The sequence below is a fragment of the Chiloscyllium plagiosum genome, chromosome 2, assembly GCF_004010195.1.
Source record: "Chiloscyllium plagiosum isolate BGI_BamShark_2017 chromosome 2, ASM401019v2, whole genome shotgun sequence".
In the NCBI taxonomy this organism is placed as follows: domain Eukaryota; kingdom Metazoa; phylum Chordata; class Chondrichthyes; order Orectolobiformes; family Hemiscylliidae; genus Chiloscyllium; species Chiloscyllium plagiosum.
In genome coordinates, this window is record NC_057711.1 from 93,904,547 (window position 1) to 93,930,038 (window position 25,492).

Genomic DNA, 25,492 nt, shown 5'->3' on the forward strand with positions numbered 1-25,492 from the left:
TCCAGAACTAGAGGGCATAGGTTTAGGGTGAGAGGGGAAAGATATAAAAGAGACCTAAGGGGCAACTTTTTCACGCAGAGAGTGGTACGTGTATGGAATGAGCTGCCAGAGAATGTGATGGAGGCTGGTACAATTGCAACATTTAAGAGGATGGGTATATGAATAGGAAGGGTTTGGAGGGATATGGGCCGGGTGTTGGCAGGTTGGACTAGATTGTGTTGGGATATCAGGTTGGCATGGACGGGTTGGACTGAAGGGTCTGTTTCTATGCTGTACATCTCTATGACTCGAAGTATGACTATTATTATATATGAATAGATACAAACTACAGATAAATAATTATGACTGACAACATATAACTCTGCTAGTTAAAATTCGAATCCATGTATAAAACTCACCCTCCACAAACACACAGACTGACACTAAAACATGGGTGTTAGAGTCCTTTTTTCAGCAATATTCTAGTTCTGTGCTAATGAACAATTAAAATTACTATGTAGCATGTTTAGTTTGGAGGAAGTAATGTGTGATGAGACCATACCATAATATCAAAGAATACTGGAGTTGTTTTTGCAACTAATTAGCCTAGTCTGTCCAGCAAGGAAATTTTGCTGGTACATGAGTTGGGCATGAATAATTCCACTTTGCTTCGACAAGACAAGCCAATTTTCTAAGTGAGCGCTGTTCATGTTGAATCTTGGCAACCAGAAAACTATATCAGTAAATTGCTCTCAAATATCAGTCATTCTTCACACTGAAGTATCTCCTCAATTGGAATCCATGTTTTGTGGTCAGATTTAACATTCAATGGCATCACCATTGCCTAACCCCCATTAACAAGATTCTGGGAGTTACCATTCAAAAGAAACTTAACTGTACTAGCCATATAAGTACTGTGGCTACAGACCAGATCAAAGACTAGGAATCCTGAAGTAAGTAACTTGCCTCCTGATTCCCCAAAGTCTGCCTACTATCTGCAAGGTACAAGTCAGGAATGTGATGGATTGCCTAGATTAATACAGTTCCAAAAATACTCAAGAAACTCTATGCTGTCCAGGACGAAATAACAAACTTTAACATTGTCTCCCAGAAACTTTAACATTGTTAGCCAGAAACAGAGGCAACAATGTGTATTGTTCACCACAGTAATTCACCAAGGTTCCTTCAATAACATCTTCCAAACCCAGAAGCATTACCACATTTCTGGGTGTGCAAATCTGAAAGTTCCCCTCCAAGCCACACACTATCCTGACCCAAACTACATTACCATTCCCTCACTGTTGCTAGGTGAAAATCCTGCAATGCTTTCCTTTGTATCTGTAATCCAAATGCTTACTGCAGTTCAAGAAGACAGCTCACCCCACCTTCTCCAGGGCAATTAGGGATTAGCAATAAATCCTGGCCCAGCCAGTGATGCCCACATTCTATGAAAAATGCTGGTGTGTACTTTCAGGAGGTGAGATTCTGTCCATTCAATGCACATTTCAAAAATTGCCCCACTTATTTAATATCATCTAACACAATTAGAATATTATAGAAACATATTAAGGTTTTTGAATATTTAGAGGCTTTTTTTTACCACCCTGCTGTTGACATCTAATTTTGGATACAATATATTTGTACTATTTTATCATCATTCTGCTTGGAATTTTCTTTTTTGTGCAGGTGTGTCAGTGAAGAGTTGGAATATAGTCATTACTAATGACAAATTGGAAGAAAATGAGGAAACATTTGAAGTTTTACTAACATTGCCAATCAATGCAGTTCTTGGTGCAAAGGCAAAGATATTGATTAAGATCATTGATGGAGAAAAAGGTAAAGCATAAATTGCTTGGTATGAAGTCTCCTTCTCCAAGTCAATATTTATTATATTTCTACACCCTTTCTTGTGTCATAGATCGCTGCAATCTTGCCTTCATGAATGACAGAAATGAAGAGAATCCACCAGGCAGAGTGCTGAGAGAGAGACTAGCTTCAGGTTCCTCGACCTCCCCTAATCTCAAGAGTAACAGTAGCCTAGTGGAAGGAATGGCAATGACTAACTTGCATGAAGACTTGAAAAAGTCCCAAGGGGATGTGATGCAGCAGTTCCCTCTGAAACCACCCTCCAAGAAGAAACTAATGGTAACTGAAAATTGAGGAAAATGGTCAGCAATGATCCTACAATGTGTTAAGATTTTAGACACATTTTAAAATTTCTTTAAACAGTACAGCAGAAATTCGCATTAGGCTTTAGTTTTGTGTTTGAATCACTTTGAATTGGTTGGTTCTTATTTCTTGGACTGACAGTAGGCTTCTATAAATGCCATCATAAATCTTGGATAGAAAAAATCAGCACATACTGTATTCAGCTATCCACCTTTCAATGACCCCATCTTTTTGACAGAAAGTCTTAAAGTTACATGTTTCCTGAAAGAAAAAAATAACTCTTGACTCACAGCCTATTTTAATGTATTGATTGAGGGATAAATATTGACCAAGGTATCTGCACGCAGCATTTTGTCTGTAATACAGTAGAGTATTGGCCTTCTCTTCTGTCCTGGATTGGGATTTGAATATAGAATCTTGGAACAATGTGTTTAGAATTGTTTTTTAATATTGTATGTGATGTCAGTAATACTGGCTGGACCAGCATTTGTTTCCTATCCTTGATTGCCCTTGGACTGATTGGCTTGCTGGGGTCATTGGGGATGGCACTGTTGGGGCTAAATTAATTAGATATATTCTAGAGGGAGCTAGACATATGGCAGAGTCATGCACCCATTTTCTATTTTTCTATTTTTCTAAGAATCAACCTCATTACTGTGGGTCAGTCAAGGTAAGGATGGCAGATTTCCTTCCCTAAAGGACATTAATGTGGATTTTTACAATAGTTAGTTGGATAATTGGCATGGCACTTTACTGACACTATGTTGCAATGTTAATAACTGAATGTAAATTACACTAACTACTGTGATAGGAGCTGAAAACAGCTTGAGGCGTGAGATTGTTATTCTAGTGGCATAACTATGGTATTACCATCTCCCCAGAGAATGCTGATGATAAACTGATGCGAAGTACTTTCTGCGAAAGAAAATACAGAAGACTTCCTTTGTAATTGATTAAATTTAAAGCTAAGACTTTAACATCATAGGAACATTGAAAATAGGTGTAGGAGTAGGCCATTTGGCCCTTTGAGCCTGCACCACCATTCAATATGATCATGGCTGATTATGCAATTTCAGTATCCTATTTCTGGTTCCTCTCCATACCCCTTCATCCCTGTAGCTGCAAGGCCACATCCAGCACCGTCTTGAATATGTCTAATGAACTGGCCCCAACAGCTTCCTGTGGGAGAGAATTCCACAGGTTCACAACTCTAAGTGAAGAAATTCTTCCTCATCTCAGTCCTGAATGGCTTACCCATTACTCTTAGACTATAACACCTAATTTTGGATTTCCCCAACATCAGAAACATTCTTCCATGTCTAGCCTGTCCAGTCACAACAGGATTTTGCATGTTTCAATGAGACCCACCCTTCATTCTTCTAATTTCCAGCAAGTACGAGCTCAGTCGATCCAGTCTTTCCTCATATGTCAGTCCTGCCATCCTGGGAATCAGTCTGGTGAATGTTCGCTGGATTCCCTCAATAGCAAGAGTGTCATTCCTCAGACTAAGGGACCAAAACTGCACAAAATACTCCAGGTTTGGCTTCACCAAGGTCCTGTATAACTGCAGCAAGAGACATCCTTACTCCACTATGAAGGCCAGCATGCCATTAGCTTTCCTCACTGGCTGCTGCACCTGCATGCCAAACTTCAGCAACTGTTCCACCATGACACTCCGGTCTCATTGCACCTCACCTTTGCCTAAGCTGCCACCATTCAAAAAAAACTCTGCCGCCTTGTTTTTGCGACCAAAGTGGGCGACCTCACATTCATTCACATTATGTTGTATTTGCCAAGTATTTGCCCACTCAGCCAGTCTATCCAAGTCACCCTGCAGTCTATTAGCATCCACCTCACAGAACAGACTGCCAACCAGGTTAGTGTCATCTGCACGTTTGGAGATATAGCATTCAATTCCTTCATCTAAATCATTAATGTATATTGTGATCAACTGGGGTCCAGCACTAATGCCTGCCTTTCTGAAAAGGACCCATTTATTCCAGTTCTCTGCTTCCTGTCTGCAACCAGTTCTCTTTCAATGTCAATACATTACCTCTTATACCATGAGCTTTAATTTTCCTGACTAATCTCTTGTGTGAAACTTTGTCTAAAGGCTTTTGATACAGATACAGATACACAACATCTACTGATTCACCCTTGTCCACGCTGCTGATTATATCCTCAAAACATTCCAGAAGATTTGTCAAGCAAGATATTCCTTTAGTGAATCCATGCTGATGAGGGACAGTTCAATCTCCGCTTTCCAAATACTCAGTTATTACATCCTCAATAATTGACTCCAGCATTTTCCCCACCACTGATGTCTGGTTAACCAGCCTGTAATTCTCCATTTCTCTCTCCCTCCTTTTATAAGAGTAGAGTTACATTAGCTACCCTCCAGTCCACTGGAACTATTCGAGTCTACAGAATGCTGGAAAATGATCAGCAATAGCATACACTATTTCTCAGGCCACTTCCTTAAGTACTCTGAATTGCACAGCATGACTCTCTGGGGACTTCCTCGCTTTTAATCCAATTTCCCGAATACCATTTCCTGAATAATAAGAATTTCCTACAGTTCCTCCTTCATGTTTGACCCTTTGCCCCTGGCATTTCCTGAAGATTATTTGTGTCCTCCTTAATGAAGACAGATCCAAAGTATTTATTCAACTGGTCTGCTACCTCTGATGTCCATTATGAATTCACCTGATTCTAACTACAATGGACCGATATTTGTCTTCACCAATCTTTTTCTCTTCACATATCTGTAGAAGCGTTTACAGTCCATTTTTATGTATTCCGCAAGCTTGTTTACATTCTATTTTCTCCTTTTGAATTCAACCCTTTGTCTTCCTCTGCTGAGTTTTAAATTTCTCCTTCTCCTCAAGTTTGCTGCTTTTTCTGGCCAATTATTTGCCTTCTCTTTGGTTTTAACACTATCTCTAATTTCCCTTGTTAGCCATGGTTGGGCCACCTTCCTGTTTTACTCTTATACCAAATACATTTGTTGAAGTTCATCCATATGTTCTTTAAATGTTTGCCATTGCCTATCCACCATCAATCTGTTCAGTATCCTGTCTCATACCATCAGAGTTAGGACTCTTTAGTTTCAGGACCCTAGTTTTAGATTTAATTGTGTCACTCTCCATCTTAATGAAGAATTCTGCCATATTATGGTAATTCTTCTCCAAAGGATCTCACTCCACAATGTTGCTAATTGATCCTCTCTCATTACACAATACCCAGTCTAGGATCACTTGCTCTCTAGTTCGTTCCTTGACACATTGATTGAGGCAACTCGCTCTCATACATTTTAAGAAATCCTCCTCAATCGCATTGGTTAGTCCAATCAATGTGTAGATTGAATTCACCATAATAACTGCTGTACCCTTACTGCATGCATCTCTAATTTCCTGTTTATTACAATCCCCAACATCACAACTACTGTTTGGTGGTCTGTATTCAACTCTCATTAACATCTTTTTCCATTTTGTGTTCCATAGCTCCACCCACACTGATTCCATGTTGTTCAGGCTGGTGTTCTCGCTAACTATTGTGTTAATCTCCTCCTTAACCAGCAACACTGCCCACCTCCCTTTCCTTTCTGTCTACCTTTCCTGAAAATTGAATAACCTTGGGCATTGAGTTGCCATCCTTAGTCACCCTAGGTGTCTATGGTCTCAATTCCATCATATCTATTAATAACTGTCTGTGCAGTAAATTCATCCACTTTATTGCAAATGCTCATCGGAATGAAACACAGAGCCATTTTTTAAAAAACATTTATTGGGCCACTTAGAATCATGGTCTAATGTGGCCTTTTTTGATTTTTTTGTCTTTGGTTTCTCTGCTTTCCACTTTCATTTCTCCCCTCCGTCTTTTGTTTCTGTCCCCACTTTACTTCCCTCCACCTTCCTACATTAATTCACCCCATTATATTAGTTTCAACCCTCCTCAACAGCATGAGCAAACACTGCCGCTAGGATATTGGTTCCATTCCTACCCAGGTGCACACTGTTCAGGTTGTACTAGTCTCATCTCCCCCAGAAACAGTTCCAATGTCCCATGAATTTGAATCCCTCCCTCCAGTGCCATCCCTTAAGCCAGCTTGCCATTCTTACTCTGATTGGCACGTGGCACTGGTGGCAATCTTGAGATTACTATCTTTGAGATCCAACGTTTTAGTTTAACTCCTAACTCCCTAAAGTCATCTTGTAGGACCTCATTCTATTTTTTAAAATCTGTATCATTCGTGTCTGTATGCACCACGACAGTTGGCTGTTCACCATCCCCCTCCAGAATGTCCTGCAGCCACTCCGAGACCTCCTTGACCCTTGCATCAAGGAGGCAGCATACTATCCTGAACTCACATTTGCAGTCGCAGAAATGCCTATCTATTCCCCTTACAGTTGAATCCCCTATGACTATGACCCTGCTACTCTTTTTCCTGCCCTCCTGTGCAGCCAAGCCAGCCATGTTGCCATGAAACCAATTGCTGCTGATTTCCCTGGTGAGCCATCTCACTCAACAGTTTCCAAAACTGTACTGTTTTGCCTTCCGCATTGTACGCTTCACCGAGCAATGAGAATTTTAAAGGCAATTGATAAGAATCCAGCAAAAGTCCAGTTTATTCATGTTGGCAGCAGTTCATTTTGGATATTTGTGATTTTTAATAATCTATTTTGAAATTTGTGTGGAGACATAGTTACTCATCCAGCCTCCAGTGGAGAATTGATTCCTTATGAGTTAATGTCTATGTGTAGAATAAGGGTTTAAAATTCTTTATGGGAAAAATATTTTCCAGTTATTGTTTATAATATCTGTTTATGGATTTAATAATGTTTTTGCTCCTTTTAATCTCCTAGACTTCAAAATTATGTTTTATCTTAGTGGTTGGAAAGGACATTGCCTTCATTGCTCAGATCTTTGGGTTGGGACGTTAAGGTTGCACAGGATGTTGGTGAGGCCTCTTCTGGAGTATTGTGTCCAGCTTTGGTCTCCCTCTTAGTGGAAGGATATTATTAAGCTGGAGAGGGTTCAGAACCAGCTTAATAATCAGGTTAATCTATATTCGGCTGTTGCAGGGAATGGAGGGTTTGAAGTATAAGGAGAGGCTGGATAGGCTGGGACTTCTTTCATTGGGCATAGGAGGTTGGGAAGTGATCTTATAAAAGTATATAAAATCATGAGGCATATAGATAAATTGAATGGCAGGTATCTTTTCCCTAAGTTAGGAATTTCAAGACTAGGGGATAAGAGGAGAAAGATCTGAAAAAAGAAATGAGGGGCATTGTTTTTTTTACACAGAGAGTGGTTTATGTGTGGAATGAATTTCCAGACGAAATGGTGGATGCAGGTACAGTTACAAAGTTTAAAAGATGTTTACATAAGTAGAGGAACCGGTTACTAGTGGTGTGCCATAAGAATCTGTTTTGGGACCACTGCTGTTTGTCATTTTTATAAATGACTTAGACACAGGCATAGGTGGATGGATTAGTAACTTTGCAGACGACACTAAAATCAGTGGAGTAGTGGACAGTTTGGAAGAATGTTACAGGTTGCAAGGAGACTTGGATAAACTGTAGAATTGAGCTGAGAGGTGGCAAATGGAGTTCAAAGCAGCTAAATGTGAGGTGATGTACTTTGGGAAGAATAACAGGAAGGCAGAGTACTGGGTCAATGGAAAGATTCTTGGTAGTGTGGATGTGCAGAGGGATCTTGGAGTCCATGTACATAGATCCCTGAAAGTTGCCACCCAGGTAGATAGTGCTGTTAAGAAGGCATACGGTGTGTTAGGTTTCATTCGTCGAGGGATTGAGTTCCAGAGCCGCAATATCATGTTACAACTATATAAAACGCTGGTGCGGCCACCCTTGGAATATTGTGTGCAGTTCTGGTCCCCATATTTCAGGAAGGATGTGGAAGCATTGGAAAAGGTGCAGAAGAGATTTACGAGGATGTTGCCTGGTCTGGAGGGAAGGTCTTATGAGGAAAGGCTGAGAGACTTGAACCTGTTCTCATTGGCAAGAAGAAAGCTAAAAGGGGATTGATAGAGACATACAAGATGATCAGAGAATTAGATAGGGTAAACAGTGAAAGTCTTTTTCTTAGGATGATGACATCAGTGTGTACGAGGGGGCATAACTACAAATTGAGAGGTGATAGATTTAAGACAGATGTCAGAGGCAGGTTCTTTATGCAGAGAGTGGTAAGGGCATGGGATGCACTACCTGATAATGCAGTCAACTCAGCCACATTAGGGATATTTAAACAATCCTTTGATAAGCACATGGATGAGTTTGGGATCGTGTAGGGGGACGAGCTGAGAATATTCACAGATCGGCACAACGTCAAGGGCTGAAGGGCCTGTTCTGCGCTGTATTGTTCTATGTTCTATGAATAAGAAATTTTTGGAGGGATATAGGTCATAAACAGGCAGGTGGGTGTACTTTAGTTTGGGGTTATGGTCAGCATGGATTGCTTGGACCAAAGTATTACTCTGTGACATAATGCACAGTCTAGACAGTTAGTTAGCAGTTGATGCAATAAATGTTAGTACATTGAAGAAATGTGATATTAGCAAAACAGTGCTACTTTTAAAGAGGGTTTAGGAACAAAACAGCCCAAGAGTTAATATTGACAACTCTTTAGAGGGTGTAGGACAAATTGAGAACACTTGAAAAGACAGGCAAATGGGATTCTTGTATTTACCAGTGGAACATGGGGACATAGGATGTGGGGCATGAGCAGGCCATTAAGCCCTTCATGTTTGCTCCACCATTCAATAGGATTCTGGCTCCTCTCTTTATGGTCTCAACTCCACTTATTCATCTGTCTCCCATAATCTTTAAATAAATTGGTGATCCTTGATTTTTTTGTACATCACTAGTGAGGCGTTAGCTTGAGTATTATTCTGGATAGCATACTAAGAAGTTAGGACTACAGAGTGGATTTTCTCGCATGGTACCAACAATCAGAGATTACAGAGGCTGGAAAAGCTAGGATTGTTTTCTTTAGAGCAATGGAATAAGTAAAGTGATACAGTTTCTTGTGACAGACAGGACAGTAATGATAAAACACAGATCTAAGGTAACTGGTGAAAAAACAGGTCAATGTGAGGAAATATTTCATTCTCGAATAATCCTGACAGTGAGGAAGGAGGCCATTCAGCCCATTGAGCCCACACTTGCCTTCTGAAGAGCATCCTACCCAGATCCACCACCCAACCCCATCCCTCTACTGCTGCATTTCGCATGGCTAACCACCTAGCCTGGTCTAAAACGTTGTTGGAAATTAAGGTCCCTTTAAAACAGATTTTTTTCTAGTATTTCCTAGTACCTAGCCTGTATACCCCTGGACACAATGGGGATTTAGCATGGTTAATCAACCTAAGCTGCATATCTTTAAACTGTGGGAGGAAACTGGAACACTTGCACGAAACCCATGTAGACACTGGAACAACATACAAACTCCACACAGACAGTTGCCGAAGGCTGGACATGGGTCCAGGTACCTGGCTCTGTGAGGTAGCAGTGCCAACGACTGCTGCCCCATAACTCGATGACTCCCTGTCGAGAATTGTCTATGACACTATCATGTTCTTATGTCTGAAAGAGAAGTGGAATCATATTCAAAGACCACTGCAGAAAGGTATTAGATAAATCTTTGGCTGCACCTTGATTTGAGGATAATGTCTACTCAGACTGAGAGTTTCTGAGAGTCTTCATGTAATTGAAAAGGCAAATTCCCAACCTGCAGATCTTTGGTCACATGGAACAAGATTATCCAGAGGTAGTGAAATCTGAAGAGAAGGATCCGCTTCCTTCTCTTTCCTTAGATGTGCAGGTTAGGTGGATTGGCCATGGTAAATTGCCCATAGTGTTGAGTGACGTGCAGGTTAGGTGCATTAATCTGGGGTAAATGTAGAGAAGTAGGGGAATGGGACTGGTGGGTTACTCTTCGGAGGGTCTGTGTGGATTTGTTGGCCAAAGGGACTGTTTCCACACTGTAGGGATTCTATAAAAAAAATTCTATAAATTCTTTTCATCTAATTCTCTACCTCTTAATGATAATTGAAAAAAAAATGAAATGGAAACCTGCGACAGGGTGATGGTAAAAGAGTGAGTCTATTGGATATAGTCAGAAGTCACACAAGACCAGGTCATGGTATAACAGGTTTATTTGAAATCACAAGCTTTCAGAGTGCTGTCCTTTGTCAGATGAAGGCACTTTCACATCATCGCTAATAGGATATATGTACTGAAAGATCAGTACAGACTTAATGGAGTGAACAACCTATCCAAAGCTGTATCATTCTCTGATTCCTTGATCTGATGATTTAGTAAATGTCTGCTACACTCTGTATTTAATTGCTATGTCTGGTAAATTTTAAAATGATTTTACATCTAAATTGTGTTGGATCCAGTCAATGGTATGACACTTAGCGTCCATCCAAGTTCTTTTTAAAGGGTGTGAGGTTACACATTTCAATACCCTCCCAGGTAGTGCACTCCAGACCCCTGCCATTCTTTGTTTGAAAAGAAACTTTTCTTGAAATCTACTCTAAACCTCTTACCTTTCACCTTAAAATTATGTCCCTTTGCTATTAGTCAATATTTTCAATTTAGAGTGGAAACAGCCTGTATTTGATCTCAGTATTGGAGTTCTGACCTTGAACAGGAAATTAAGGCCATGAACACATACAATCATTCTGCCAGTTTTTACTTTCTCACCACTAAATCATTTAACTTTCCTGGTCTAAAAAGCTGTTGGAAATTCAGGTGCCTTTAAAACTGGATGTTTCTAGTATTTCCTGTGTAGCAGGAGACCAGATTATACTGTTGCTACCAAGATAATTAGCCTTCCTCAAATAAATTTCTAGTAAATAAAGGCAAAAGGAAAGTATAAGAAAGTTCACCACAAGAATCATCAGGATCACCAAGATCACAACACAGCATTGACTATAAGACATGGGAGCAAAAGTACTCCATTTAGCCCAATGAACCTGCTCCGGTATTTTATTAGATCATTGCTGATCTGATCACCTTCAACTCCAACTTCCTGCCTTTTCCCAAGACCATTGATTTCTTAAAAGTCTGTTCTATCTCATCCTTGAATATACTTAATGACCAAGTTTCAGTAGTCCTCTATGGTAAAGAATTCCACAGATTCACAATCTTTTGAGAGAAGAAATTCCTCCTCATCTCTGTTTTAAATTTGTCATCACTTAATCTGAGGTTATGCTCTCTGATCCTAGGTTGTCTCACAAGAAGAAACAACCTTCCTGCATCTACGGTCATTTCCTATCAAGCCCTTTGAGAAGCAAAATCAGAAATTGCAGAAAAAAACTCAGCAGGTCTGGCAGCATTTGTGGAGAGAAATCAGAGTTAATGTCTTGGGTTGAGTGAGCCTTCCTCAGAACTTCTATTAAATCCTTTAAGAATCTTGTATGTTTCAATCAGGTTTCCTCTTAATCTTCTAATTTCCAATTGAGTACAGGCCCAACCTCTCCTCTCCTTTGGAACTTTTCCAAAATCTGAGGATTATTGGAAGATTACTACCAGAAAATCCATTATCTCTGTAGCTACCTCCTGTAATACTGAGGATACATCCCATTTGGTACAGGGATTAGATTACTTATAGTGTGGAAACAGGCCCTTTGGCCCAACAAGTCCACACCGACCCTCCGAAGAGCAACCCACCCAGACCCATTCCCCTACACCTAACACTACGGGCAATTTTAGCATGGCCAATTCACCTAACCTGCACATCTTTGGACTGTGGGAGGAAACCGGAGCACCTGGAGGAAACCCACGCAGACACAGGGAGAATGTGCAAACTCCACACAGATAGTTGCCCGAGGTGGGAATTGAACCCGGGTCTCTGGCGCTGTGAGGCAGCAGTGCTAACCACTGTGCCACCATGCCACCGATTCTTAGACCGAATAACTTCTGCAACATTTGCTCTCAAGTGAAAGTTATTATTTTAATTCCTGTGCTTTTTCCTCTTGTGTATTTAGTAATTTTGGCATGCTTTTATTGTCATCTTTTGAGAAGATGGGTGCAAAATATTTATGCCAACTTCTCTTTCCAATAATTCCCCAATAGTATTTCCTAATCTCATTCTCCAATGGGCCTATACTCATTTTAACTTCTTTCTTCTTTTTTATTTATTTTTAGAAGGATTATTTTCTGTCTTGATATTACTTACAAGGTTTCCCTCAAAGTTTATTTTCTCCTTTCTCATTATAATTTTTTGGTCATCATTTATTGTTCTTTAAAACTTTCCCAATCCTCTGGTTTACCACTAAGAGTTGTCACTTTGTGATGACAAAAAATATCTATCTGGCACCATATGTACCTTCTTATCAATGCAGTGTTTTGAAATAGGAAGTTTTGTTCTTACAATGATGATTAATCTTCAGGTGAAGGTGGACCATTACAAGATGTTCATCCTGATGTCACAAGTAGCTATCCAGTTCTCTTTGACTGAAAGAATTCAAATCGGTGATTGATACAGCATAAGTTACCTGCCAATAGAAATGTAGCATATCAACAATTGCTCAGGACCAGTGGGCATTCCTTGTCAGAGAACTGTCTTCCTTAGATGGAACATGGACCAGATCGAAGGAAGATCCAGGAAAGAGTTCGCTATCACTTCAGCAGGAGAGCAGGATGCTACTTTCACAACTTTAATGAGATTGGCCCATTCCATGCCAATTACCTGTTCATCCTCTGGTATCAGTGATCTATCCTCATTTGTCATGGATTGTACCTTGTTCTTTATCTAATTAACTAGTGTATCATATACAAATTTCTATTCCTTAACAAACTGAATAACGTATCTGAAAATTCCACATAAATTCCATATAAATTGCATATATGAGAGAAAAACTGAAAGAACTGCAGATACTTGATATCAGAAACAAAAACAGGAATTGCTGGAAAAGCTCAGCAGGTCTGGCAGCTTCTGTGGAGAGAAATCAAGATAACATTTTGGGTCCAGTGATGCTGTTTTAGAACTCATACTTATATTAAGTAACTGTGATCACAAATTCCCAAAATTGAATGATACATAACTCGTCACATCCTGACATTAAATTCTACTTGTCAAAGCTTTTCCCACTTACTTGCTTTGTCTGTGCCTTTTCCGAACATTGTGCTGTAATCTACATGACTTCCAATGCTGTCTGGAGCTGTTGGCCAGTCAGATGAATTGGAAGCTTCCAGGGATTGGACTCCTCCCTAGTAAGGGAGAGACTTCCCACGATCATCCTGTTAATGCTGGCTGTAGCATGTTATTGCTGCAGGGCACAGTTTCTTTGTTGCATTTTGATTGTGATGTGTGAGTGGGAAATGAGTGATGGTGGTGAGGACTGTATAATGGCATAGAATTCCAGATCAGTCAGGCCTGTACCTTAAAGTACGTGACATCATGACATGTGACATCCCAGTTTAATGGAATCCACCTTTCCCTCAGTTATTGTCTCTTTGTAATGGAGTCACTGCTGAAGCTTCAAACAGTCAGTTACAGGTATGTTACAGTAACAAAATTCCCTCCCTAAGGGCATTGTGGGTCAACCTACAGTATGTGGACTGCTGTAGTTTAAGAAGCCAGTTACCACCACCTTCTCAAGGGCATCTAGGCAATGTCTTTGACATTGAAGCCAAGCAATAGTGTTGAAGGTAAACCTCAAGATGTCTATCTCAACAAGGATGTGACTTTTGTGGTATGTTACATAGACTAGAAAATCTCAAAGCACATTCAATGGGTAGCTCAACACGTCATTGATAGATTCCAGTATCCTCTCTCAATTTAATTCAACCAGACAGGTCCACAGTTATGGTTTAGAGAAGGTCCAGATAGGCCTTCTCTAAAATAATTGAATGACATTTGCCATTTTTAAATCTGGAGACTTTTTTTTTCTGGAAACTTGTCTAACATGTTTCCATGAAATGAGTAAACTTTTTGGGGAATATTTTATTCTGGATCTGAGCTTGATGTATTGCTTTATTAACGTTGTCTAGAATTTTCCAATTAATTCCTCTCTTCCTGTTTAGTACCATGGAGTAATAGCACTGAAAGTTGAAGGTGACCATAGTCCATCAGTGTACAATAGAAGAGCAACAGTGGTGATCACCAGCCAGAGTCAACAGCATTTTCTTGGTAAAACAGAACTTTCACAGACTGACAAAGCCACAACAGTGCCAGCTTCACAACAGATTCCTGTACAACAGGTTAGTTTTTTTTAAGGAAACGAAGAATTAATGTATTTCTAACCCCAGATCACTTGTTGAAAATTCTTACCCAATTGCTAGTGATAAGATTCTTTCACACGCTTGTAAATGCATTGGAACACACACTTTTATCTGTGATTAGGAAGGAGTTTGCTGATTTTGATCAATGTGACATGAGCCCAGTATTGGAAGTCCCTTCAGATTATCAGCTTCTCTCGTCCACTTCGCTAACATATTTAATGTCCTACAATGGTTAACTGGCTAACATTCCCATCATCATGCTAAATCTTTTAATACATGAGGTCTTCTTCTGTCTCTAAGTTCTTGTGTCTCACTCACGTTCCTCTCACTCCTGTCATTCTGCCATTGGCAAGTACGATTTTGCCCACATTATTGTCTTAATTTCATTGATAAATATTACTCACTCTCAATCTTGAGGAGGACCCTGCCTGTTATGGTGTAAGAGGTGAGTGTGGGGAACCTGCTTAGAATCAACTGTCACCAACTATCCCTTGCACAACCTGTAGTTATGTCCAAAGAGGAATGAAGATTGAGCAATAATCAATGTTAAAGCCCGGACAGAATCCCTTCAGGTATACAGAAAAGTAGTGATTGGTGAACTGCCACATCCTGCTACTTAGCCAATCGTTGCTATGGTTCAGAACCAATTAACTCATCAATCTGAATAATCTAGATGCCAGATTGACTACTTTGGACATTGACAGTACTAAATGTGTTGTAAGGATAAAGTGTGTTTTGATTAAAGCCAATGGTGCACCAATTGAATCATGTCTGGAACACAGGACTTTACAGTGAACTTAACTTCATCCCGAACTGTTATAATTATTTTATTTTCTTATAATACTGTGGAGGGGGCAAGGGTTTTGGTGGTGAATGGCTAGGCTGGATCTGTTCTGGTCCATAATACTATCCTGTATTGCATGTCGAACTCCTGAGTCTGTAGCTGATTACAGTCATTGGGAAACAGGACATCATGAGATATGTCTTTGCCAGGAGTTGTCTCAGACTGGAAAGGTTTTCATCTCTGTGATATCTTATTCTGATACCAGCAGTGCCATCACAGAAGATGGGCAATCTGTTTAACTCCATCAGTGACTGGGAATATATCTCTTCATTGTCTGGGGCTGGGTGAGCGTTGAACTGCTTAAGGCAGCTGCATTTCACCATTACTTTCCCATAGGCCTTCATGCAGACCCTGCCACTGGTCTTGTCAGATCAGTAATCAAATTGTTGAGGATCCATGTCCTGTTCTTGGCATCCTCCACCAGCTAACTGTAAGCACCATATCAGTGATTCCTCAACCATTACTGAAACTGCACTGACTCTCTGACAGATCCTGGTTGAGATGTGCATTAAAACTGTTTAGAAGGATACTGGTGAAACATTTGCCAGTGATGCAAAGGAGTGGGATATCTATGTGATTGCTGCACGTTTGGTGAATTTCTTTCCTATTCTACAAGTGGACAATGCAAGCTTTATTGTTGTTTTATGGGCAGAAAACCTGCTGCCACGTGGACTGATAAAGTTCAGTGATTGTCTTGATCTCCTGCCCTGTATTCCTCAACTGGGAGACCATCAGCTGCTGGAGCTTTCTCACTAGACAAGGATTTGATTGTTTTTATTGTTTCTAACACCATGGGAGGGCCATTAAGAAAATGTATGAAGGACCATTGAGGATATGACTGAACTTCTCTATCTAGGATTTTGGCTTTTTGCTGTGAGCACAGTGGGCGGCACAGTGGTAAGCACTGTTGCCTCACAGCGCCAGAGACCCGCCTCTGGCGACTGACTGTGTGGAGTTTGCACATTCTCCCTGTGTCTGCGTGGGTTTCCTCCGGGTGCTCCGGTTTCCTCCCACAACACACAAATGTGCAGGTTAGGTGAATTGACCATGCTAAATTGCCCGTAGTGTTAGGTAAAGAGGTAAATGTAGGGGAATGGGCCTGGGTGAGTTGCACTTCGGCAGGTCAGTGTGGACTTGTTGGGCCGAAGGGCCTGTTTCCACACTGTAAGTAATCTAATCTAATCTAATGTGGACTTTTTTCTGGTCACGTGAGGTGGGGGTCAGTTAGCTCAGTTGACTGGATTGCCAGTTTGTGATGCAGAATGATGCCAACAGCATGAGCTCAATTTCTGCACCAACTGAAGTCACCATGAAGGACTCTCCTTCTCAACCTCTCCCCTCAACTGAAGCATGGTTATACTCAAGTTAAACTATTACTATTCATCTCTGTTTAATGGTCTGGTAACATTATGGCAACTTTACCTGATACTGAGCATAGATGACAAACCAGTAAACTTGGGGCCAGTTAATATTAATTTTGTAACTTAGTGTCTATAATTAAATTTACTATGACTCCAACTGCCCCAAGCCTCTGAATGCCCAAATTCACATGTTGTGGACTTTTCACTATTCTCCAAGAATGTGGAGGTGCTCGTGTTGAATTAGGGTGGCCAACTTTACCTGACGAAGGAACAGTGCTGCAAAAGCTTGCGATTTCAAATAGATCTGTTGGACTATAACCTGGTGTTGTGAGACTTCGGACCTTATCCTCCTAGAAAATAGACCATTGTGAGTCTCATCAAAAAGAGGCACTTATCTTACATAATATACCGTTATTTATGTCATTATTATAATAACATGCGACTTATATTTATTCAAGACTTTATCAGGAGCCAAGATTTACGGATTTACAGCACAGTGAAACTGAAACATTCAATGGCTCTCAGATTTGCTCAATTGTTCCTAGCCTAAATAACAGATCTTGGAAACCAAATTTATAATAATTAAGATACAAAGGGATCTCATGCTAGGATGCTCAATTCTTCATCCGAACACTTGTAATGACATCATATTGGGTAAAGCTTAATCCCACTTCATTATAAACTTTTTAGAGCTAATTACCTTATACAAGAACATGGTGAACACTATTATTTGTTTAGATACTGGGCAGTATAGACATAGTCTGAAATGTGAGAAATGTATTCAGGAGTGATATTCACTGTATCTGAAAGAATATCTTGGGCAAGTTTGTCTTTGTAATGTTTCCATGACACTTCAGGCATGTCTCCTGAGTCTCAAGCTTAGATATGATGACATACAAGAGAGGAATATTTACTCATTCCGGTGGTAAAAGTCCTATTGAATAGTGACTAGGATCACATCTTACTGGCACTTCCCATATTTTACCCAAAGATGATTTGTTTGCAGAATATCAGTGTATGGATCCTGAATCAGATTTGTCCAAAATACCTATATTAAATACTGAAAACAAACTGTTCATAGAGACTGTATGTCTGAAATTACCTTTAAATGATGGGAAATGGCTGAGTTTATCGTTATAGTTTTAAAGAAATAGAGGCATGCAGCATGGAAACAGACCCTTTGCTGACCAGGTTACCTAAACTGAACCAGTTCCATTTGCCTGGATATGGCCCATAGCCCTTCCTTGTCCATGTACCTGTCCAAATGTCTTTAAATGTTGTAATTGTACTTGCCTCTACCACTTCCTATGGCAACTTGTTCCATATACGTACCATGCTGTTTGTGAAGAAGTTACCCATCAGATCCCTTTTAAATCTTTCCCCAACTACCTTAAAGCTATGACCGCTAGTTTTGGAGGCCTCCTATAACTCAAGCTGTCCAGTCTCAGTAACATCCTTGTGAATTTTCCTTGCACTCTTTCCAGTTTAATAACATCTTTCATGTAACAGGGCAACCAGAATTGTATGCAGTACTCCTAATGTGACCTTACCAATGTATTGTATAGCCATAATGAGACAACCTAATTCCTGTACCCAGTACTTTGACCAATGAAGACAAATGTGCCAAACACCTTCTTCACAAACATGTCTACCTGTGACACAACTTTCAAGGAATTATGCACCTGCACCCCCAGGTCTCGCAGTTTGGCAACAATCCCCAGGGCCCTACCATTAAGTGTCAATCCTGGCCTGGTTTGTCTAATTAAGGTGCAACATCTCACATTTATCTAAATTAAACTCCATTTGCCATTCCTTGGCCCACTGTCCCAGTTGATCAAGATCCCATTATTCTCTTAGATAACATTCTTCGCTATCTACTGTACCACTAATATTGGTGTCATTTGCAAATGTATGGATATCATTTAGCTCCCTCTTCAAATTCCAAATTGCACTTCTCATGTGAAGACTTTGTAAACATTTTTATGAGATAGATAGGAAGGATATTATTCATTTGGAGAGGGTTCAGCGAAGATTTAGAAAAATGTTGCCGGGTTTGGAGGGTTTAAGTAGTCAGGAGAGGCTGGACAGGCTGGGACTTTTTTCACTGGAGCATAGGAGCTTGAGGGGTGACCTTATAGATGTTTATAAAATCATGAGCATAAATAAGGTGAAAAACAAAGGTCGTTTACCTAGGGTGGGGGCATTTAAAATTAGGGAGCATATTTTTGACGTGTGAAAAGAAAGATTGAAAAGGGACATGAAGGGTAACATTTTCATACCTTTCAAAACTTGATGAATTTAGTTAAGGAATATTACAACTCCAAGCCTCCAGTTTTACTTGGCAATTCAAGAACCAGGGAATCCATATCAGGATTTTTTTACTCTGTTAAGACAGCTGGCAGAGGCATGTGACTTTGTTTTAAGCCTTAATGAGTTGCTGAGAGACCGTTTGGTATGTGGGATTAGTGATATAACCATATAAAAGACCTTGCTAGCTGCAAACTCGCAAACACTGTGGGAACAAAGTGTGCCCAGCTCCTTGACTGTCTTTTCAGTTTATTCTGGAGCCCGTGGGTTCTCCCTCACCACAAAGCTTTGAAGGTACCTTGGAATTTGAGATGGACATGACAGACATCGGCACCTTGACACCTTTGCACCCTGAAGAGGTGAATGGATTTCTTCCCAGATGTTCTGAGCACAAGAAGTGAACTACTGTGTGTTACATACTGCCCATATTAGAGACACATTTGGAGGACCCTGATCTGGCATTAAAATGCCCTAGGAGGACCCTCAAAAAAAGAAACAGCTTATATCCTCAGATTTGGTTAGATTTGATTATCACGTACAAGTATAAATACAAAAGTAGAGGAGTAATGTGCAAATTATATAATGCTGCTAGACAAGGCGCCATCTTAGGTACAAATACCTGGGTACAGATTCTTAAGAACAAGGTAGAAAGAAAGAATAAACTTAAAAGTTAAACTTTGCAGTAATTATAGTAAAGTGACACCTTTTTCATATTAAGTATAAAATTAAAAAATTGTGTTTAAACTTTGATTATGCTGAAAGACATCTATTTTCAACTTCCTTGTTGCTGATAAGCTACCATATTTCCTGGTGTTAAAGGCTTAACATTCCTGCTCTGCTGGTACGGCATTTCCATATATGAACATTAAGCTGCTGGAACATTTTATTTATTTTTATTCAGTTATGAAAGATGAGCATCATTGGCTAAGCCAACATTCATTCCCATCCCTAAAGAATTAACAACATAGCTATGGATCTCATGTCACATGTAGGCGAGACCAGGTAAGGATAGCAGATTTCCTTCCCTGAAGGATGTATGTGAACCAGATGTGTTCTTTTTTATGAAAATCAACAGTGGTTACATGGTCTCCATTGGATCATCTTTTTATTCTAGATGTTAATTGGATTCAAATGTCACCATCTACATGGCATTGGAACCATTACCCCCAGAACATCAGCCTGATGTTCTAGATTACTAGTCCAGTGGTCCAGTGAGAATGCCACTATATCATTGTCTCACATTTTAAGATTACTTGCTCATATTTAATTTTCTTATCTTCTGAACAATATTTTAACTTGCCTGGAATAACAGAAGTACATCTTTACGACCAATTACTTTGTTCCTGAATGTTGGAAAAAATCTTTATAGTTGGGTAAAAAGGGGGAAACTATGTGTTAATGCCAGATTTTTAAGAAGCGAGTATGTCTTGCAGGAAGGATACAAGTTATTAATACTTCTGATTTTATATCTGGTTTAATTTTTGCATAGTTGTTGCTTCTGTTTGCAAAAGCTAGTTGTGCTGGCTATTTCACTAATGGCATTGATTTTCCTCATGACAGTTTATCTATGCAAAGCTTGCAGTAGTGTTGTTCTGGCCACACTTGGTGTCTTCACTAATTGCACGATGAAAATTGTTTGTTCCCAACTCTAATCACTCCTTTCAAGGCAACATGCACCATTGCCAAACTCTCACTTAATTGAACGACAAAGCTTTTCAAGCCAATACTTGTATTTCAATCAGGAATAGCACTGAATTTGTCATTGCTGTATAGTGATGTTGTGGAGTGAAAAACTGAATACATGTAACAAATATTGACAAACTCGCATTTATTTTAAATTTTAGGAGCCAAGTTCCAAGATATGTCCCTCTGGATGGACTTACCATGATGATAGGTGCTATTATCTAAACACTAAACATAAGGCAACCTGGACTGGAGCAGCCAGAGCCTGCAAGGAAATGTAAGCCTTAATCCGAATGATGCATTGCTCGTAATTCTTGGATGACAATATTCAGCGGAAGTTAGCACTAGTTAGCATTAAGCATCCAGTTCAGTAATTAATCTTCAATGATTTATGTGTAAAATATTAATTTGGACCATTTCATTTTAGGATTACTTTGAATATATGACTTGCCAGTCTGTCAGGGTATGCTGTATCATCACATCATCCCATTCATTTGCCCCCTTGAGGCGGTCTGTGAAAAACCAGCCAGTGTCTCGAACAAAATCAGAAATTGCTGGAGATGCTCAGCAAGTCTGGCAGCATCTGTGGGGAGTAAGCAGAGTGAATGTTTTGAGTCTGGTGATCCTTCTCCAGTGTTTATAGTTGGAGGTACAGCAACAAAAGTGGCAGATTCATCTAAAAAGGTGTTTCAAGCTTAAGAACTATTTTTACATATCTCCTGTTACAATATCTAACTATTGTTATCCAGGAAAATAAATTATTCCTCAGCTTTTGCTAATGATATATTCACAGATTAGCAGCAAACCATAAACAGTAATATGATGCTTAATTGCACCATTTGGTACCTGATTTGGTATCAAATGGCTCTTCCTTGTCAGATACCAGTGATCAACATAACCAGACATCCTGTTCTCACTTTTTTACTGTCACCAATGCAGCCAAAGTTAATTGAAAGTTGGCCTCGTCCCAAACAGGATAATTAGAAACAACCTTTCATGAATTGACAATTGACAATTGCTTCTATTGCCACTGCTCACCATTCAGATAATTTCTTTTAAATTTTAATTCTTAGTGAAAGTTTCTGTTTGAGTGGAGTCCTAATTATCTCTACAGGTACCATGGCAACCTTGTGAGTGTCATTTCAAAACAAGACATGGAATGGTTGTGGGACTTCAGTGGAAGACGTTCTTTCTGGATTGGTACATATATTCCTTTTCTGGGTGATATTGGTGATCAATGGATGTTACTATATTGTAATTTCATGTATGAAACCTCAGCTCATAGTTCAATATTACCCAGCAACTCAATAAGCTTATAAATGACATGAGTAAATGACAAAAGATTCCACTAACTTTAAAAAATGTAATGACTGCAAATAGCGCAAATATTGCAATGAATTCCAGTCAATTTCCATCCTATCAGTCTAGAACACTCCTTCCCCTTCTTCATGCAGTCATCAGTTTTGAACTTGGAGAAGTATGGAAGTTAATGGGGCAGGGATGAGCAGTGATGTGCAAGGTAAAGAGTTAGCATTGTGACCTGTTACTATGTTAGTCATTTTTCTTTTCATTATCAACAACAAATGAAGTAGAAAACTCTCATAAATTATAGCATTCTTCAAATTCTATCAGATTGTTCCTCATTTCCGGTAATGTGGTGGGAAACAAAAGCAGTCAATACAGTGGTGTGTACCAGCACATCTTTGAGATCAGTATGTTCCTAATTGCTTCAAAAACTGGAACCTCTTGGAAGATGCACTAAACCTTACAGTTGAACAAAAAAACAGATGAAATTTGAAAGCAAAGCTAAGATACAACAGTCATGATATTGCACGTACTTCAATCCAATTTTGTGCCAAAGTTTTTGCAGTGTATCTGCCACATGAGCAGCCACAAAAGCAGTCTTTGTTTACTGACAATTCTTACATTGAGCAACTGTCACACCTGATAATCCCACAAAAGAATAGAGCTGATCTGTTTCTGGGATAAAAATGAATATCAAGGCCACCGAAAGAGAAAGGAAAGGGTTGATGGGGTCAAGAAGTGAAAATGAAATGAAAAGGTGTGAGAGCTATGAGTAAAGATAATTATGATGAAATGTAAGGTCAATTATATCCGTACCATTGATGAAGCATGGTATTAGTTACATTTGAGTGTGGCACTGGAAAATCACAGCAGCTCAGGCAGCATCCGAGGAGCAATGCAGTCCTCCAGTATCTGCAGTACTCACTTTCTCTTAGTTACTTTTGAGTCAAATGAGTTGTTTTCCAGGCAATTTCAGCAGGCAACTAAGAGTAAAATCAATTGGGGAAAAAAGAGGTAATGCCAAAGCTTAGGGCCATCGGTTACTTGATGCATTCTTAATGATAATCAAATCCTTGCCAACCAATCAGCATTCTTTGTTTCATACAATTGCAACAGGAAGAATGTGATAACACTAGAGCGGTCCAGAGGAGGTTCACCAGGATGTTGTCTGGAATGGAAAAATGAGCTATCAGGATAAATTAGATAGGCTTGGATTGTTTTCCTTCTAACAGAGGGGATATGATTGAGATGCATAAGATTATAAGAGATCTGGACAGGGTAGATAGAGAATAGCTGTTCCTCGTGGTTGAGGGGTCAATCACAAGAGGGCATAGTTTGAGGGTAAGGGGGAGGAGATTTGGGGAGATTTAGGAAAAATAGTTTTTCACTCAGCAGGTGGTAGAAATGTGGAATACACTGCCTGGGAAGATAGTGGACACGGGAAACCTTAGAACCTTTAAAAAATATTTTGATCACTTGAGATTTCATAACACTCAAGGATATAGGACAAGTGCAGGAAATTTGGATTTGTGCACCTTCAGCGGTAGTTAGATTGGCACAGACTCTGCATTGTAAGAATCTATGGATATGAATTGTACTCTTGATTAGATTAGATTACTTAGTGTGGAAACAGGCCCTTCGGCCCAACAAGTCCACACCGACCCTCCGAAGAGCAACCCACCCAGACCCTACAGTTACCCCTTCACCTAACACTACAGGCAATTTAGCATGGCCAATTCAACTAACCTGCACATCTTTAGACTGTGGGAGGAAACCCATGCAGACACGGGGAGAATGTGCAAACTCCACACAGCCAGTCGCCAGAGGCGGGAAATGAACCAGGTCTCTGGCGCTGTGAAGCAGCAGTGCTAACCACTGTGCCATCGTGCCAAATATTGATATTTAGTGTTTTTGCAATTCTATCCTGATGAGTACAGGACAAAAGCTTTGATGACAGATAGCCTTTCTCAGCAATACTGGTAAGATGTTGACACCCAATAATGAAGAGTAATTTAATCCTGATGGAGTAACGCTGACTTTGATTCCTAAATCTGATCTGGTTTCCGATTACTTTTATCTGACAGCTTTTTAAAAGTAGCTATATCAATGATGTATTTTTTACAGTGTAATCTATTCATCTAATAGAAATTTGTCAATTTGGATCTAAACAACCTGTCATCAATTACTGAGAGTCATTTACTTTCATCCAATCTTTCAGGACTCAATGACCGGATCAGCCCAGGCAAATGGAATTGGGCTGGAGGAGAACATGTGTCTTTCACAAACTGGAAGCGGGGCCTCCCTCCTACTTCAAGGAAGAAAGGCAAAAACTGTGTCCTAGTGAGGAGAAGAGGGAAGTGGGAGGTGAAAAATTGCAAGCAGGGCAAACCACATTATTACATGTGCTCTGTTCGTTAATAAACACAAGGATATTCATACTGTCATCAACATGTACATATTGTAGTGCAGCAATATTTATTTACAATAAATTGAAGTGCACTAACACATTTTCAATATTCTTTGCAAAATCTGGTAACTGGTTTTGGCATGGGTCTACGACAGAATATTGAAGGGATTGCCAGCAATTAGACAAGGGTTTCAGGTCACCAGAAGTAGCTATAATATGAGGTTTCACAGCAATATCTAACAGTCTGAAGCTTTTCTAAATCAAATCTAACATTTACTAAGAAAATATTATTAAATATTTGTTTATATTTTCTAGTGAGTATAAAACAGTGAGTATTTGGTAAAATGAAAGAGAACTCCCACAGGTTATAAAGGACACCAGGAAATAAAATGGGAAAATGTGTAGACTCCAATCTTGAGGTTCAAGCAGCCGATGATTTTGCTTTCAGACCTTGGTGATAAGATAAGAGTAGATGCATTTCAATCTCCAGGTAAGAGATGAGGTTGGATGGCAAGAGTTGGAATGAAATTAGTTGAATTTTAGAGACCCTAATGGGATTCAGTGACGGATCAAGTAGGAAGCTTGCCAGCCTCAATAAATTGTTTGAGGGAGATCAAGGACAGGAAAATCAGGGTGGGGGAATCAGTCCTTGTGAGTGAGTTCAGGAAGCAGTTTGAAGCTGTCAGAAACAATGGATATTGTGGAAGGTTCTTGTCCTTTTTCAGAAAGGTACTGTTCAGAGCAAGTTTTCTGAAGGCAGATAGTGTTGGCATTAACAAACTCAGGGTAAACCAAAACAGGAGGGCCAGGCTCAAGTGTTGGATCCATTAGTTGTAAACATGAATGATTTTGGATAAAAACTGAAAGAATGTGGATGCAGTAAATCTGAAAAAAAAGTAGAAATTGCTGGATAAACTCAGCAGGTCTGACAGCATCTGTAGAGATAGAAATCAGAGTTAATGCTTCAGGTTGAGTGACCCTTCTACAGAATGATTTTGGATGTCAGGTGAAGAGTTTCAAAGAAAGTAGTGTTATGGGTGGAAGGGTTACTCTCATTGTGCAGAGTATACCTCCCAAAAGATGCAACCCCTTTCTATCTTTGTACTTCTGAAAAGAGAAAGGACTTCTCACTCCTAATTACCTGCCTTTACCAATTGCATTAAATTGTAAGCAATCTGAT

At 39.7% G+C, this 25,492-nt stretch overlaps 1 protein-coding gene across 1 annotated transcript in view; it reads left to right on the top strand.

The window, feature by feature from the left end:
* The window catches only part of frem1a (Fras1 related extracellular matrix 1a), a 313,938-nt gene extending 289,574 nt beyond the window's left edge, over positions 1 to 24,364 (top strand). The window contains exons 29-34 of the mRNA XM_043714338.1: positions 1,666 to 1,815; positions 1,898 to 2,124; positions 14,208 to 14,384; positions 20,762 to 20,877; positions 21,715 to 21,800; positions 24,124 to 24,364. Of these exons, the coding sequence (XP_043570273.1) occupies positions 1,666 to 1,815; positions 1,898 to 2,124; positions 14,208 to 14,384; positions 20,762 to 20,877; positions 21,715 to 21,800; positions 24,124 to 24,323 (956 nt within the window). The 3' untranslated portion in view covers positions 24,324 to 24,364. The remainder of the gene's footprint in view (positions 1 to 1,665; positions 1,816 to 1,897; positions 2,125 to 14,207; positions 14,385 to 20,761; positions 20,878 to 21,714; positions 21,801 to 24,123) is intronic.
* Positions 24,365 to 25,492: the final 1,128 nt, after the last annotated feature.